We start from the raw sequence: 16,980 nt of genomic DNA on the forward strand, positions 1-16,980 counted from the left end.
TTAAAGTCATTAGAGAACAATAGTTCCTCAGTTTGCTCTTGTGGAAGCCTCCCCCTCTTCTGTCTTTCTCTTCCCTGATGCAGTTAGGAGAAAAAAGTATTTAAAAGCTATTTTGGAAGCTTAGTTCCCTATTCTTTTCCTGTCTTTCATGATCTGCATATTCCTTATACTTTATAACAGATGGATCAATTAATTGATCTGGAGACAAAAATTAATCTGGTGACCTACTGCTTTATTTCTCTCTTGTTCTAAGGCCCAAGCTGCAGTCTATAAAAATTTTTACCTTTAGCTCTAGAAGCCAGGATTAAACTCCTTTTAAAAAAGTCAAGGCTGTAGAGTAAGCATTTTATTTCTGTGTTTTCCATAAAAGTTTGGTTATTATGATTTTTTAATAAAATTGTATATACTTTCTCATTTTTCTTAGAATTTTTCTCTTAGCCATTCACTTTTGCATCACCTTTGTGTATTATTCATTCAACCTCTTTTCTGTGCAATTCCACCATTTTTCCCCCCTATGGTTTTCTTTTCATCTCACTGCCCCTGTTCCTTTTTCATTTCCTCCAAAGGAAAACATGAATCCCTCTTATCTGAGTTCTTTCAAATCTGATGAAACAAACTCACCTATTTGTGCTTAGAAGTTTTATATTGTGTTTTCCCATTCCTAGCTTATCTTTCACAGATTTTATTAGTATGGCCTTGTGTTCCCAGACAAGGCTGAACATGCAAAAATTGGTCAAGAATTTCATCACTTATAATGAACTAATTTGTGAGCATTTCAAACTACTTTTGGATTTGTAAATTTACAAAATGTTCAAGAGGCACCATTAACCTTAACAAGTCCATGACAAAAATCCAGTTGACTTAATTAGTGAAGAATTTTTCCCCTGGCTGTTGGAATTGAGGAAACCTAGTGGTTTGCTCCTTCTTCATGAATGTCAGCCATGTGTCCGTAACAGTCAGGTTTAGTAAGTAGCAGAAGAGCCTTTAGATGCTATTTTATTTATTGGGAAGAAAGGCAGTTTTTTGCAGCACTGGTTGTGTCAGCTGTAAGCATTATGTCATCATGACTTGTGACTGTATTTTTTCATGTTAAAGGTTTTGAAAGTTTTGGTGTTTTTTAACCTGTACAGTAGTAACTGTGCTTCTAAAGTAAATAGCTGTGGCAAATTGTTTTTCTTGGAAGTGTTAAGAAATAAAATCAGAAGACAAAGAAAAACATACAGTTGTAGCTCACTTGGGATTAATGATTTTGGATACGAACCAAAATTATGTAACACATGAAAATGCTAGGAAATTTATTAAGAAGTCATACATCAAACTTAGCAATCCATACGCACTCCAGTTAAACATGTGGTATGAAATGAGTACATATATTAACACAAGTCATTTTGCCTGAATCAGGATTATAGAACTTACTCAGCTTACAGCTGAAGCATGGCATTTTTTTTAATATAACATTTATTTATAAATCACAATTTTTGCAGTCAAAATTAAGTGGTTTTCTGTATATGGTATGAACATAAGGTGCTGGATGAGCAAAGCAGGAAATGGGATATTCCACATCATTTTACCTGTTTTTTACGGGCAGGTTTTGGCTGTGTACTCAAAGATTTTTTTAGATTAATTCCAGTGCCCTGTCTGCGTTTTGGAAAGCTGAATTTTTCTTCCCCCTACAAAGTCTTTCAGCCAGACTTCTCCAATTTTTGTTTCATGTTTTGTTTTCTTTCAATGGCAACCCGAATTCTCTGGTTAAAAAGCTAGCTTTCAATTTGTGAACTCAAAACGTATTTTTCTACTGATTCCCGTGAGCTAGGAGCAAAGAAGTTTATCTGAAGCTAGCAATAATTGCATAAATTTCTCACTTCTGACTCTAACAAGGAAGAAGGATGATCTGATTTATGAAGACACGGAAAAGTCTACTCTGAATAGAAACAAGTGTGACTTCAATTGAAGCCTATGGGCTTGGTGATCCCCAGCCCCAGGGAATATTGCTCTGGGAGACTGCTATCCCCCAGGGAAAAAAACTGAGCCCACAGTCCTGCAAAACATCTGAATCCCACTGCAGGGAAGCCAGGCCAGGAGCACACCACTAAAGGTTGCGTTATTATATTTTGAATCTCTGCATAATGTAAGCTGAATGTCTTTTCTTTGTCTCAAGTGAGCAAGATTTTGTCTTTTCTCACCATGTGATAGCATCTTTTCCCAGTTTGATCTCCAGGCAAATTGTTGGAAATAAGTCAGTGACATGTTCCCATTGGAGGGGTTTTTTTTGGTTTCACAGACCTCAGGTCCTAAAAAGAAAATAGAAATAATGTCTATTAGTATCCCTGCTAACTACTGCATGAGTTAGCCTGGGGTGGAAGGAGATGGTGTTTGCATAATACGACAGCAGGATTGTAAGTACACTGTTGCTTCTAATTTATTCTGTGTGCATAGTTGCCATCATGTGTTTTATGTTATCTTTTTTATTTCTTTTTCTTGTAAAGCAACATCATAAGTATGTTACCCCAGCAGGTTAAATTTCAATTTACTTTAGCAGTGTTTCTGTACTTTTCTTTTTTCATCTTTCTTCTTAAAATCCCTCTGGAGATAAAGAGGCCACTATTAGAAAGGTTGTTTGCTGAACTAGTTCCACTATAGCTTTTTTCACTGAAGCTGAAATATTTATCTCTGTTTCAGCTTTCATAAGGTGATTAAGCCATCCTCAACTCAGTCGAAAACCTGCAAAGTTTCAGTTTACTCTGTTACTTAAAACGTCTGACTTGCGGATGACAGCGTCACCATCAGTTTTCCTTGATCCAGGTGAATTTGTTCTCCCAACCTGAGCTCTTTCACCCCATATGCTTTTGTAACTACCTTCCATTAGCCGGTCTCTTATATGGTACCATGGACAAGAAGGCACATATCGCTATATGGTATTTAAATTAAACAGATTTTCCCTGCTGTAATATTGACCATGTGTTACATATGTATTGAAGGGGTTAATGGAGGGGTTGCGGGCTGGAGGTGGGTATGGTGGAATGCTTTGAGAATCGATTCCAGCTAATGGAAAAAATGTTTTAAAAGTGAGCTGGTTTGGTTCCCACAGTGAACAACAGAGAGTGGAAACAATACTTAATAAGCCCTTCAGAAGTAAATCCTCCGATTTTTCCTTTCACCACCATCTACATAAGAAATGCCCGCTTTCTTCTCAATGGGCAGTATTTCTTCCTGCAGTGTATTTACCTTACTCTGTTAGGTATCAAGAGAAAGCTCATTATGTCTTTGGACAAAAAAAAAATTGAAAAATGTCTTCTGTTCATATGTCCTCTAAGACTTAAGTTTTATTGACTTTGCACATTTTTGTTTAAACAGCAGGTTGACCAAAAACAACCAACCCTAAGATTCCTTCTCAACTGCCCCATCTGGTTTCCAGTAAATTGAAGAAGTTTTAACTATATGCATCTTGTTTTACAAAGATAGGTGCTGCAAATGAAAATCTCAGTTGTACTTGGGTTATGGGGGAATGTTGCCTCTTCTGATTTTTCTATGTGTCACTTCCATTTTAAAAATTAAGGCACTTAGAAGATTTGGCAAACTTAACCTGTTACTTGTGCAAATAATACATGATTACAGTTTGTTGTTGTTGTTTGGGTTTTTTTTTACTATATAGTTCTCACACAGAGTCGAGGGGCTTACAGTAAAATTTTTGCATTGCTAATTAAGATGATTATATACAGATTTAAATTAAGGAAGAGTTTTTGTTTTATTGTTAAATCTCACTGAAAAATCCAAACTTTATTTTGCATTTGAGAATTGGCATGATTTTAAATGCAGGGCATATTTGTTGTGAACCATGAACGGTCTTTATGAAACCTGAAGAAGATTTGTGAAAACAGCCTGTAATAAAAATCACACATGCTTCATAAAACACTACTTGATAGATATCACTTGCACCATTAAGGACTAAACGACAAAGGATGTAATTTCAGTTCTGGCATGCAATATTAATCGAAAGCCTTTAAAGCATCTTGCTGATGGGAACTATGACAACATGACATTGAAGAATTACGAACTAGAGACATCTATCTTAATCAGATTTTCAAAGTAAATGCCATAAAATAGAAAGTTATTTTATCAATCTTCACAGGGTCACATATCATATAGGGTATATAGCTTTTTAGCTTGTTTATTCCAAAAAAAAAAAAACCAGGGACAAAAAACTCTGCCTTTCAAGTAAGTTTTAAAGTTCAGTTTCATATACTTTACAAAGTTTTTGTGAAAAGCTTGTTAGTAACTGATGGTTTCTGTTTGCTGCAGTAAGATTTCTAAAACATTATGGAGAACTGAATTATAAAGCAGAGCTGAGCATGCACAGGTATTACCAGTATGGAGTGGTTGAGGGGAAATACTTTGCTGAATGGATGTGAAATGGAAAGACAAAGTTACAGGTGTACCTTTAACCTGAAGTAACACTCCTGTAGACAGCACATCTGAAAGACACAAATGAAAGATATTGGTAAAAATATTTTTTCTTCAGTTCTTAAATACTGCATTTTTCATGCATGATTCATTTCTTTGTTTTCCAGCATATATTTAACTGGTAAAGAACAGCTTCCTTTTACAGTATAGGAAATTATCAACATGTACTTTGTGGTTTAAAATACCAACATTATGTGTTAGGGACTATCCTACTGCCCTCCAGGGAGCTCCAGCTACTTCTCTACTCCTGTCATCTGGCAGATCTTAGACATACACTGACGATGTGTGCACCATGAGATCATTTTGAGTTTCTCCACAATCAAATAAGTCTGTCTTCCCTTTCACGGCAGAACTCTTTATTTCTCTTTAAAATAATGTTGAGATTTAAAGAAAAATATGTAGTGTGAATAACAAAATTCAGGTTTTCTTTATAATTTCTTCCAAACTTGGGATGCATAAGCAAAGCAATGCAATCTTTCAGAGCATATCCTGCAGTTAAATTCACTGGTAGTTTCTCACTCCTGGGTAGCTTGACAGGTTGTCAGACCTTACAGGCAGTGTAGTGATGGGGAGACAAACATTGGCGCACTTTGATCAAGCTACTTGTATGACTTTTTCCCATTTTATATTATAATAGTATACACACACACATACACAAGATGCATGTCTTGATCAAAGTGTCCTTGTCACTTCTCCACATTCTTGTCAGCACGTAACTAGCACAGAAGCACAAAGTGCTTCAAGAGGAAGTCAGCAGCAGTGGCTGCGGGTTAATTCTGTTCCCATCTGTATGTCCATTAATTGTAAAGCAAGCAGAAAAGGACAGTGCCGGCTGACAATAAATCAAAGTGGGAGGGCTCTCCTGTGGTGGTAGGCACTGTGTCACCTCATTCCTGGGGTTGAGTGTGTGGTTTGGATCCTTAAAGCAGTTGGCAGGGCAGAGGCAATTTGGACATGGATAAGATTAAACAAATACTTCGGATTAACTACAAAATGAGCACATACAGCAAGTTATCTTGGATTGCCACTATAGCTTGTAGTAAATGATCAGAAAGGAAACTTTGACTCTTGTACACCTTGGCAGAAAAAGTACACTGAAGCAGTGGTTCATTCAAAAGACAGATCTGCCTAGTTACAAATGAACACTTAAATACACAATTTTTCTCTAAACCCATAACCTTCTTTTTGTTTTCATTAATTAAATACAGCTTCTCATGAAAGGTGTTCTCAGACCAGACACTTCTGGAGTGAATGGTTTTACTTGCCTGCAGAATCACTGAAGTCCCGGCCATAGCAGTACACGTAGCCTATTACCCCTCATAAGCAGGGACCTAAAAAAAAAAGCTCCTTTGGGAGCTCTAGGAATAATTAAGCCAATAATACCTACTTTCTTCAATTTGCAGGGATTTCCAAGGTAAATCCCACTTCTGCTTACAGTACTTTTGGAGATACATCCGTTAATTAGGTAAAATTTCAAGTCCATCTAAGTGTTTTATTGAGGAAATCAAACCAGTTCTTATGGAAGTTACTTTTGACTGCTAGCAATCAAGGGCTAGCAGAGGAGGGACCAGTGACCTGGAAACGAAAGGTTATCTTGTTACCAGTTTACTAAAACATTCAGTCTACTCCAGCTGCTTACTTCTGGTATGTATTGTGGATATTTCCATTACCATGGCAGAGACACTTCTGAAGTGAGAGGGGAAAAAAGGAGCAACCTCACTAGAAGGAGTTAAGACTCTCACAGACATAGATACTGAATTACATTATATTCACATTTGAAATGTTTATATCACAATGGAAGTCTTCACTTTTGTGTTTGTCATGGAAACTCAAAGTTAACGTTAATTATACACTATTAAAAAGCCAAATCCTTATCAAATGGAAATCACCTCTTTTTCCTAGATGAGTAGCTAGCTGGCAGGTCTCAGTTTTCTGTCTGTTACAGAAAGGCTATCACACAAAATGTGCAACAAATTACTTTTTTTCATGGATACTTGGTCTGCTTTTCTCCTTCTGTATTAACCCCTTTCCCCCAAATGGCAGTAGTTATTGTAAATATCTCTCTCTCCTTACTTTTTACTGTCACATGTGCATTGTCCTGTATCTTTCTTACGCTGTTCAAATTCTGTAACAATTAAATGATAATATTAATTAAATGTAAATTACATTTCGAAAAAGAAAAGAGAAAAAGGGTTTGTGAAAGGCTACAGAGTGCATATAATTTACCTCTACAATTGAAATGGCTGCTTTGCTTCACTGTGGTTCCCTAGGGTAAATAACAATTTAAATGTGTTTTGAAAAATTCATGTAACTGTAGTAAGACAGCTTTCTACCCGATTTCTTGTGACTTTTCCAAGTTCTGTACATATGTTCGCATGCATAATTATCTGATGCTGACTTATGCAGCAAATGCCTCAAAAATGTGGGGCTTTTTTTGCTCTACCTGAACAACTTGAATGCACAGGCTGGTTGCTGGGCCAATTTACGTTTGCTTCTTGCTGCAGAAATCTCCTCTTTAAGATGAATGGGATTGCTCTACAGTCATTAATGTCTAGACCGAACAAGAAAGTTTTAATTAAAACTTCCCATTTTTAGACATAAGCCTACCTGTACCCATACGTGCTTATTTTTGGTGTAAACCAGACATTCGCATTTTGATTAAATCAATTAGGATAGCATTTAAAATCCAATATAAAGCAAAGCAACTGTAGCTTTCTGCAATAGCTTTTAAGTGTTTCAACACAATTATACTTTTATCAGATTTGAATGCTCTTTCTTCTTCCTGATAGTCTGTAAGAAGGAAGGTTCTAGTAAGTGGTTTGTTGTGAGGGTCCTGGCCAAGTCCCAGGACTGCTGATCTTTTCACTAACCAAGGTAAGAACTGTTTCCTTCTACGATTCCCATTTTCCAACAAGGTGATTGATAGAGAGGAAGGAGGAGTTAAAGGTCTCGATACTAGCCGTTGTGGCACATGCAGGAGTATTTTCACCAGGAGTAGTCTCCAGTGTTGCAGAGATCATGAAGTATGTGTCCATGTCACAAAACTCACACTGTCTTTATCAATTCCTTAATTATGAAAAGTAAAAAAACCAGTACTTTTCTGGCTGTGATGCTGATTTCCTAGGAGACCTGTGTGAATCCCTTAACATATATGCCTCAGTTTCCCTGCATGTGCAATGAGAATCTTTTCATACTATCACAGGGATGTCACGAGGCTTAGTTACTATGCAAGACTGATAGCTTTGTGTGAAAGTCACAGTAATACTGAAAGCTGTTCTTCAGCTATTAACTCCTTTAAAGAGGAGTGAAAAAAGGGAATCTGGCTCCAGCTTAAGAACAGCATTCAAAACACGACTGTTGTGATGATTGTATCTTCCTCGCAAATCAGTGGTGCAAGATTGAAGTTTCTGTTAGAAATTGCATGGCAGTTGCAAGAACTGTGGATTCAAGAAATCTGGCAGGTTGAAGAAGACATCGAAAGAGCAGTCCTCAGTGATCTCTCATTCAGAACGACAATATAAGACTGAGGAAATTTAGAGGAATATAGATTTTAGCTCTATTGATTTATGGAAAATCTAATCTTGTTAGGCTCAATTCTACCTGTAGCTCTTGCACAATTAGAAGAGGAATAAATCATTCTAGATTTTTCAGGCATTTGTGATTCTGTGGGCGCTGTAGATTCTCTGCCAAGTGAAGCCACCCTCAGACACTAGAAAATGTCACTCGGGAGCATCCTAAGGAGAGAGACAGTGGGTTTCCAGGATGTGTGGTCTTTGCAAAGTTGTACTTGCTGTGCTCTTCTAGCTCCCTTCTAGCTTGCGCCTCACGGTTACAAGCTCATCCCGCAACTCTTAATTTATTTTATATGTTACTCTCTAGTTTCGGTGTCAGTAATATTTATACATTATATAGCAGAAGGGCTTTGTAGGTTCATAGTAAATTTCTGGGGGAATAATCTAAATCCCAAACAGTGGCCTGAGTAGCTGGCCTATGGGCTGAGGAATACAGTTTCACTCCTCCAGCATGTTACCGGTGTACCTACTAGATCTATGCATTTATTTGGGGAGTGCATAAATATCCTTTACAGAGCCTTTACTATGCCTCTTCTTCCTGGTAGAGTGCGTGGGAAGGTTTGATGTCTACCTGAAAAAACCCTGCAGGCCTGGCATAGTCCCCTTATGCAGACCCTCCTTTGTGCAAGAGAAAAACATTGTTTTATCCTCTGCTTTGTCTTCAGCAGAGGATGGTGCAAGATCTTCAGTACTAAAAATGATAGATTAAAAGATTGATTTTCAGCTGAGATTTTAAATGAGAAGAGAAATTAATGAAGAAGAGGGATGTCAGAATAACGTCTCAGCTGGTAGGAGCTGCAGAGGAGGATGGTGTTGCACTGATCACGGCAACACTGTTCAACAAGGCTAGGCAGGTAGGAGAGTCAAAAAAGGGAATAACAAAGACAAAAAGTCAGGTCCTTAAGACAATTTTGATTAATTTATCTGATTAAAAATAAATTAATGAAAATTATGTAATTTGTAAATTTTTTCTGTTGTTTAATCATTTATACATATATATTTACACATGTATATGTATAACTATTTACACAGACACGTGTGTGCATATATATTTATATGTACACATACACCTATATATTGTAAAATACAGGGCCACGGTTAAGTCTGCACCAGCCGATAAATAGCTTGTAATCTAAATCAGATAAAATTTTAAGTAGGCATGGGAAAAAAGTCTTTGCTAGCGTTAGTCTGTTAACTTTCCTTTATCTGGCTTGTTGAAATGTGGCTTGAAGCCCTTGATAGTGATTGTAATCATATGCAATGACACCCTTTCTGTCAGTGTTGGTAAAGACAAAGCTGAGCAGTTGTATCCTTCCTGGATACATTGTATTAGAGATTTGATGTTGAAAACCTTATTGCAATGTAAATGGTGTCATTATTTTAATGACAGATTCAGCATTGCTGTAGTTTGTGACAACAGTTGTACTGACCACAAAAGATAACTGGAAAGGAGAATGGGGTTCTCGGAAAGGAAATTATTCTGAAGGCTGGATTTTCTGTTTAAGCTTAGCACGTCTATTCCTTAAGATTCTCAAATTTTCTTATGTTCATGACATGAGAAATTACTCACTGCTAAGTTATTTTTATAGTAGTCACCTGTAAGTTATTAAAAACATCTGTTTCAACAGAAATACTTTTCCTGTGTTCTCTGTACTGAGGTATTATTATTGGGTTTGCAACAATTTGTAGTTATAACCAGTTCCAAACAGAGAATTGCTTATGAAGATCAAACAACTAATTTAAAAACAACGTGAAAGCATTTACACTGTGAGCAAAGTGCAGGTCCTGTATCTTCTGCTCTGCCTAAGACTTGTATTTATATTAATAAGTATGTTCTACTACATTAGTTTAGGAAATAGATTGCAATTTGAGTTATATTTTTAAGTGTCATCGCTAAATCATGATAAATGAAGTATTTTGAGGTTTTTTAAATTTTGTGTTCATTGTGTTGTATGGCAAGGTTTGTCTTCTATTTATGACTTATTTACTACTGATTATACAGAACAGATTGTTAAAACCTAGCATTGATGGAGGTATTTGATTGTGGGGTTTGCTGGTTTGAGGTTTTGGTTTTAAGCTTTATGGCTGTTGTATGCTTTGGTTAAGTCAAAAAATATTTCCTTTTGTTTTGATGGCCGACTCTCTGATCACCTGTGACTTACTCTAAACTGTAGTTATATTGCATAGTGTGAAATTGGAAAATCTGTTCTGTGTGTGTTCTAATGGATGTGATGGTCATTAAGTATATGAGTCTTCTGACGTTGTAATCAGATGTGATTCAGTCTGTTAAATATCCATGAAGCAACATCTGCTTCACAGAGTGACCTTCTGCTAAAGAATACTTAGCATCTATTAGCAGATCATAGTGCAGATCTGCCTTATTTGAAATGCACTAAACTAGAGTAGTCTACTGCTGTTTAGCAACTAGCTTGTAATAATTTATTGCAGTTAAATAAAGCTTAAAAAACTCCATTAAATAATTATAGGGATTATATGCATTTCGAAAACCTTTGTGTTCTGCTGAAATTACCCATTTAATTTCAGGGTTGGTTTGTTAAAAAAAGCTGAAATCTAAAGGCACATTAGGGGATCTGTCAGATGCTATTTTCTGTAGGTGTTAATAAAACCAGATTAAAAAAAAAAAACTGAAACAAATTAAAACCAAAAGCAATTTTACCATCTGTTGTATATTAATTAGAACTTTGTGTATCAAGGGTAAACTTGCTCTTAGAGAATGTCACTGAATGTCTGCTAATAGAATAGTATGCAAATATATTAGATGATAGGATTATGTTGAATTTCTCATTCTGTTTTGGTTGTAGCAAATGCTAAGATGGTGTATAACGAACTTTAATTTTCTTTCTTCTTAGAGCAACCTCCAAATAACCAAGGCCAGTCGACCCTGCAGCCTTTGCCACCTTCTCACAAGCAACATTCAGCACAGCATCACCCATCCATCACCTCACTTAACAGAAACTCACTGACAAATAGGAGGAATCAGAGTCCGGCCCCGCCGGCTGCTTTGCCCGCCGAGCTGCAAACCACACCTGAGTCAGTCCAGCTGCAGGACAGCTGGGTCCTTGGCAGTAATGCGCCACTGGAAAGCAGGTAATTACTTAGGCACTACTACAGACTGTGGCACTTCTAAAGAAAACATTTAGCTTGATGAAAGATGACCAGAAGCTAATACTTCCCCTCATTCAGGAAACAAACCCGAAAACTTTTCAGTACTAAAAAAATCTATTCTATCTCTAAAATACACAATGACACTCTTTTCCCTTGCAATGCCTATTGCAAAGTAATTGGACTCAGAGAGTATATTAATTTTTCCAGACAAGCATTTTCCTTCCTGTTCATAATCTGTGACTTTTGACTGTTGGAAGGAATTTCTTGCCTTGCGTGCCAGATATGTTGTGTGTCACATACATACTGCCATACAGATAGAATGTCGAGGAACTTTCAGTAATACTTTTTAAGTCTTGTACATGGTCTCTTTAAAGAAATACCCATGTGAGGCTATATTAAAGTTGCCTAGGATTTGGTGAGACGAAGGAACTCAGTTCTGGTATAATGATAAATTTGTCCTCATTCTTTTTTGTCTTCTAGAATTGATAACTGGCTCTAGGAAAGAAGCACCTAATATAAAGGGTGACGCTAGCTTCTTGAGATGCAGAATGATGTATAATGCAGAATGATCTATAAAAAAATTATATAGGACTTACTGGCATAGATCTGAATTTACCTACAGTGATTAATTAATACTCATGTTACACTCACTCAGCACTAATTTTTTATTAAGGGAAGCCATAATACTCCAATTTAGTCATCAAACTGAGCATTTATAACTATATTGAAGCTGACACTAATTCTTGAAAATGTTTATGAAATCCCTTCGGTTCATTCTTTGAATCCTTTTAAATTATGTTTTGTAACGAAGTAAAGATAGTCCAGCTGATTTTGACTAACGTAAAACATACATGACCTTAAGATTCTCTATTAGGTAGTTTTGTCCCCATAGATGTTTCAGGCAACTCTTCTGCTGGGCTGTTGGGAATGGCTATTCTTTTCCTTAGTTTTCTTGGACCCTCCTGTATTGCTTATTTGACGTAGACGCTATGGAACAGGATTCCACTGAAGGGATTTCATCATCATACTGAGACAAATTAGTACATTAAGAAAGATTTTTCTTACAGAACAAGTAAGTTTGTAGTGGGAATAAGATGTTTGATGTTTTCCAGATGCTGGTTAATCTTCAGTAGATGGGTAAGGTCTTTGATGGTTGCTACTATTGCCATATATGGTTTTATTGTGTTTATAAAGAAAAAGACATAGGAGTTGAATGAGAATACCATTTCCAACCTGGAGTAAATATTTTTTGCCAAGTAGAGTCTTTTCATCTTTTAAATGTTCCTGATGAAAAGCTAAGGGTATTCGAGTGTTCAAGTTTTGAACACTTGTGAATGAGCTGAAATGTGAAAATTTCACATAAAAACTGACAGAGAGCCCTACTGTAGTTTCTGTAATAGACTCACTTGGTTGGAACTCTGGAGGTGAAGAACCTATCTTATTTGTCATTGATTTTTCCCTTTTTGGTTAAGGTTCCCTACTGAGTGTGATTCTTAAGCTCAGTTTCAACTATATTAACAATGTCATGATAGGTCTCTTCCTTCGTCCTTTTCTCAGCCTATTTATTTCCTTACTGGCATTATTTTAGCTTGTGCTCATAGTCAGCTTCCCCCCCGCCTTTTTTTAAAATCTGACTTACGTGACGGCCATTTAGAGGTACAGAATGTGAATGTCAGCATATATACATAGCTATCTTTCTATCTCTATAGGCTCATATTGGTGATGGGTGGCATAAAAATGACATACAACTTGCTGTCATATATAGCTGGATAGTGAATAGGCTGTTTTTGTGTATGTGCATGTAGGTGAGAGAGACAGATCTGCAAAGCCTGAGGGAGATTTTAGTCCCTGTCATTTTGCAGTAGTAATGGAAGTGCCTTTGAAATACATATTTCGTAATACTGGTTTCAGTTGTATATTTAATAGAATACTCTGCAATTTGGCTCTGTGTAGAGTTAATACTTTTGTGTAAAGCACTGCTGTTACTGGTTAAATGGATGAACTGTGAGGTGATGTCCAACAGAAATTCCAATTTATGGTTTTTTAAACATAGAAAGACTCTTTGCTTAAAATTTTATGAGGGCCTAAAACTGTAACTTGGATTACATGAGTGCTTCTTTCATCTTTGATGCCATCTTTAAATGACAGTGAGGTTACTGAGCAGTGGCAGAAATTGTCTTCACTCTACTGGGGCTCCGTAAAATCTACGTTTAAAAAAAAAAAAGCAAGACAGTAAGAAAATACTTTCTGCAGATTTCCTGCAGAATGCAGAACCTTTTCATTGGACATTTAATGATCTTTACTATTTGACTCTTCCCCAACCTGCTGGGGGTTAGGTTCAGCTGTAGAAGCCATAGATCTGCTGGAAAAGCCAGCACCATAGAACACTACTAACTTTTGAAGAACTAAAAAAGCAGGACTATATTGGATAACTTTCCATTTTGTTCTTTGAATTACTGGTTGGACAGCCAAAATCATGCAAATGCAAGACTACATGTGAGGTATCTGAATATTATAAATTATGATTAAGTAATCAAATATTAGTAGGGGTTTTTATTATCATTGGTCTTTAAGTTTTTATTCACCTACTAGTTTTAGTAATGAGCACCAGGATCATTAGTTGCATTCTCATGGCTTTATGTTCTAGTAGGATCTAAACTACTTATAATTAAAAATACTTAGTAAATCAGTTCTTTAAATGCTTTCTCTGTTAAATATTTGAGTGTGCAGAATTTTTTGAATGTGCAATCAGTTAGGTATGTTAGGAGTGTGCAGAGGAAAAGTATGTTAGAATTTGTAAATTTGTTGATCAAAGTAAGCTGGTAGCATCTCTTAGTGTGTTTCTCAGGCAATATTTCATTAATTTTAGGCATTGAATGTCTGAGATAAATTTGTCAGCAAGGGGAAATTTACATAGTCCAGTCAAGGAATAAATCTCTGAGAATACTATATAACTTTATTCAGAATCTGTGCTAATGTGTCAGTGAATCAAAGAAGAGCTTTGCTTTTTCTTACTTCATTTTCTGTATAAAATACCTCGGGTTTTTTGAAAGACGGCTATATTTTGTATGATGGACTCTGAATTTTTAATAGAAACTAACCAAGAAACTAACATGTTTTTCATAGCCTATACTGATACTGCTTAGTCTTCTCTTAACCCCTAAAAAATAGAGTGGATAGGAACATTACCGTGTTCGGTTACTTATCTACTAATTTTACCCAGAAGAAAGAGGGAGGTGGTTGAAGAAATACTTGATGGCTGGAAAATACTTCAGCATTTTGAAGGATTTAATTAAAGTACTAGAATACCTCAGAAGTGGTACAGACAAAACAATTCCTAGAATGTGTTACTTCAAAAGCATTCTGCACGCTTGATCCAAACTTCGTTTTAGAATGTCAAGATTGTAGAAACTCCTGAAGTGTGATGAACGTACCCATATGTCTTTATTGGGGTGGATTGCCAATGAAGCTAGCACCTTCAGTATTGATTAAGGTGTGGAAAGGGTGTTGATAGTTTCCAGGGAAGTCTTAAATCAATTTGTGTAGAGGCTGATTGATTGTCTGCAAAAGCACAGTGTTGTTGTAGGTTAAAGTCTGCTCAAAGCAGCTATTTTACGCATTCCACCTACTAAAACAGCGCCTGGTTTAATCAAATTCAAAATTGTTCCTTGCTGTAAGTCCTTCAGGTTTTCACACATGGACTTGATTAGACATATTACTTATATTGAGAAGGCATGGTACAAAATAAAGGTAGAAACTGGGGACAGAGTTCAAGGCCTGCTCTTCCGAAGACCCCATGTATCATTGTGGGCATGCCACATTGCTGGTCTGCAAGTTGAGGAAACAGGACTCTACTTAGATTGCTGAGAGCATGAATGCATTTTTAAGGATGGGCATACCATAATTATGGGGTCAGTATATACACGTCAGACACGTTCATTAAGTCAAACAACCAGTATTGTTCAGAGACTAAAGTTGAATAAAAAAGTTCTGTTTTCTTTTGACTTTCTTATGAAGTCGGGTGCTCCCCAAGCATCTGTGTTTGAATCCTAGCACACAGGGCCCATATGCTTATAAGCTTCCCTTGGTGTCAACAGTGTCTTACTTGAGATTTTTTGCTTGGTCTCTCTGGCATCCTTCCTGCTCAAAAATCCCTTGCTGTCACTATGAATACTTGGAATCTGACCACGCTGTGTATTTTGTCCCCTGTCTCTTAGGCAAACACTGATAGTCCAGAATTCAGTAGTATTTGCACAGTATTCCTTGAGTTTATCATTCCCCTCTTCAAAGACATGCAGCCATTGAAACAAGCATGGACCCCAATGTTTTTTTCCAAAAGTAATCTTTTCCTGTTTTACATAGGACAAAAGAAATATGCAGTTCTAAACAAAATAATAGTGGCATTCCCTGAGAGAGCCAGAGTCTGTGGTCCTTCCTTTCCCTCCCCTGCTGCTGTGAACTGTCAATTTGCAGAACAGGAGATCTCCACTCACTCTGGTAGCCAGCCCTCTGCATATTTTCTGGCTGACTGGCTGTGCAAGAGAGCCAGTGAGGGACTGTCTTTTAATAGTCTCAGTTCACTTTTATTCCTTCATCTGTGGTCCAGCCTCATCAAGTAAACAACATCCCCCACTATGCACTGTTCAGTCCTTAAGCCTGTCTTGCCACAGAGAGCAGCCAGGTATTTTATTCAAGGACTTGCACATAAATAAGGGATCACCAAAGGGTAGTGACCACCTAATGGTAGCCTTGTAACACCACATCTTCATGTTACAATCCAGCATGTAGTTCAAAGGACAGCATGGAAGGCAAATAAATCGCACATTCAAAATGCAGTTGCAGTTTTGCACATCTGTGGAAAAAGAAAGTTATGAACAGAATTAGTATATTCTTTTTGTGGGATCATTCCATTCTTTAATTTGAAATTGCCACTCTAATTTAATCTTTTTGTATCTTTGTGTATAGAGAATTAGGAAATCAAGCAGTCCTTGCAAATGGTCATGACAACCTTATAGAGATGGATGTGTTTTCTCCAACATATCACGATAGCAGTTATGGGTATGTGACTCTAAGTGTTTGCATGATGCTGACTGTTGACACGGAAGACAAAATGTGATTTTAAAAAAGTTTTATTACACTAGTCAAAAACATCTGGGACAGACTTCCTCATCTTTATATCTGATTTTTTAAAAATTATACTTTAAATAATTTGTCATACTGACTCATGGTAAATACAAAATGGTAAACTTTGACTGCCAAATCTTGGTTGCTTTCACTTAAGAAAGTAAGAGTGCAGTTGAGGTTGTATTAATTCTCTATGGCCTGATTCTGCAAGCTGTTGCAAACTATTTGCATGATTACACACTTGCCAGATCTGATCCTTAGTTTGTAATATATTTACTACTTAGCAAATGTTTGGTTTAGAAATATTATGACATATTAATATAGCATAAGGAATGACCAATCAAAGAAGTTAAAAAGAATTATATATCTAATCTGTAATATTTTTTACCAGCTAGTTTGAAATTGAAACTGCTGATAAATACACAACTGGAAATAGAGACTTCTGTATAAATTAATAATTCAATTTGTTTAAATAAAATTTATATTATAGAACTGTTCCATATCTACTTAACTTTGTCATTAATGTCTGTCTTATATTTGAACTATGTTTTGGCATTCTTATGCCAAATCAGTATACTTGGTTTCTGATCCACACAAAAAAAACCCTGACATAGCAGTACCACTTCTAATGAGTTCCAGCCTGTTAATCAGCACAGTGTGCTAAATTCTAGTAAAGAATTATTAATCATAAATTTGC

The 16,980-nt window shown here is 36.4% G+C and overlaps 1 protein-coding gene across 23 annotated transcripts in view; it reads left to right on the top strand.

The window, feature by feature from the left end:
- Positions 1-16,980, top strand: part of TENM3 (teneurin transmembrane protein 3) — a 485,679-nt gene that overhangs the window by 333,069 nt on the left and 135,630 nt on the right. For 14 of the 23 annotated variants that reach the window (XM_069787531.1, XM_069787526.1, XM_069787558.1 and 11 more), the window contains 2 exons: positions 10,904-11,141; positions 16,125-16,217. In XM_069787531.1, the coding sequence (XP_069643632.1) occupies positions 10,904-11,141; positions 16,125-16,217 (331 nt within the window). The remainder of the gene's footprint in view (positions 1-10,903; positions 11,142-16,124; positions 16,218-16,980) is intronic. The other 9 variants (XM_069787579.1, XM_069787708.1, XM_069787597.1 and 6 more) reach the window with 1 other exon arrangement.

Source organism: Haliaeetus albicilla, chromosome 1 (genome assembly GCF_947461875.1).
Source record: "Haliaeetus albicilla chromosome 1, bHalAlb1.1, whole genome shotgun sequence".
Classification (NCBI taxonomy): domain Eukaryota; kingdom Metazoa; phylum Chordata; class Aves; order Accipitriformes; family Accipitridae; genus Haliaeetus; species Haliaeetus albicilla.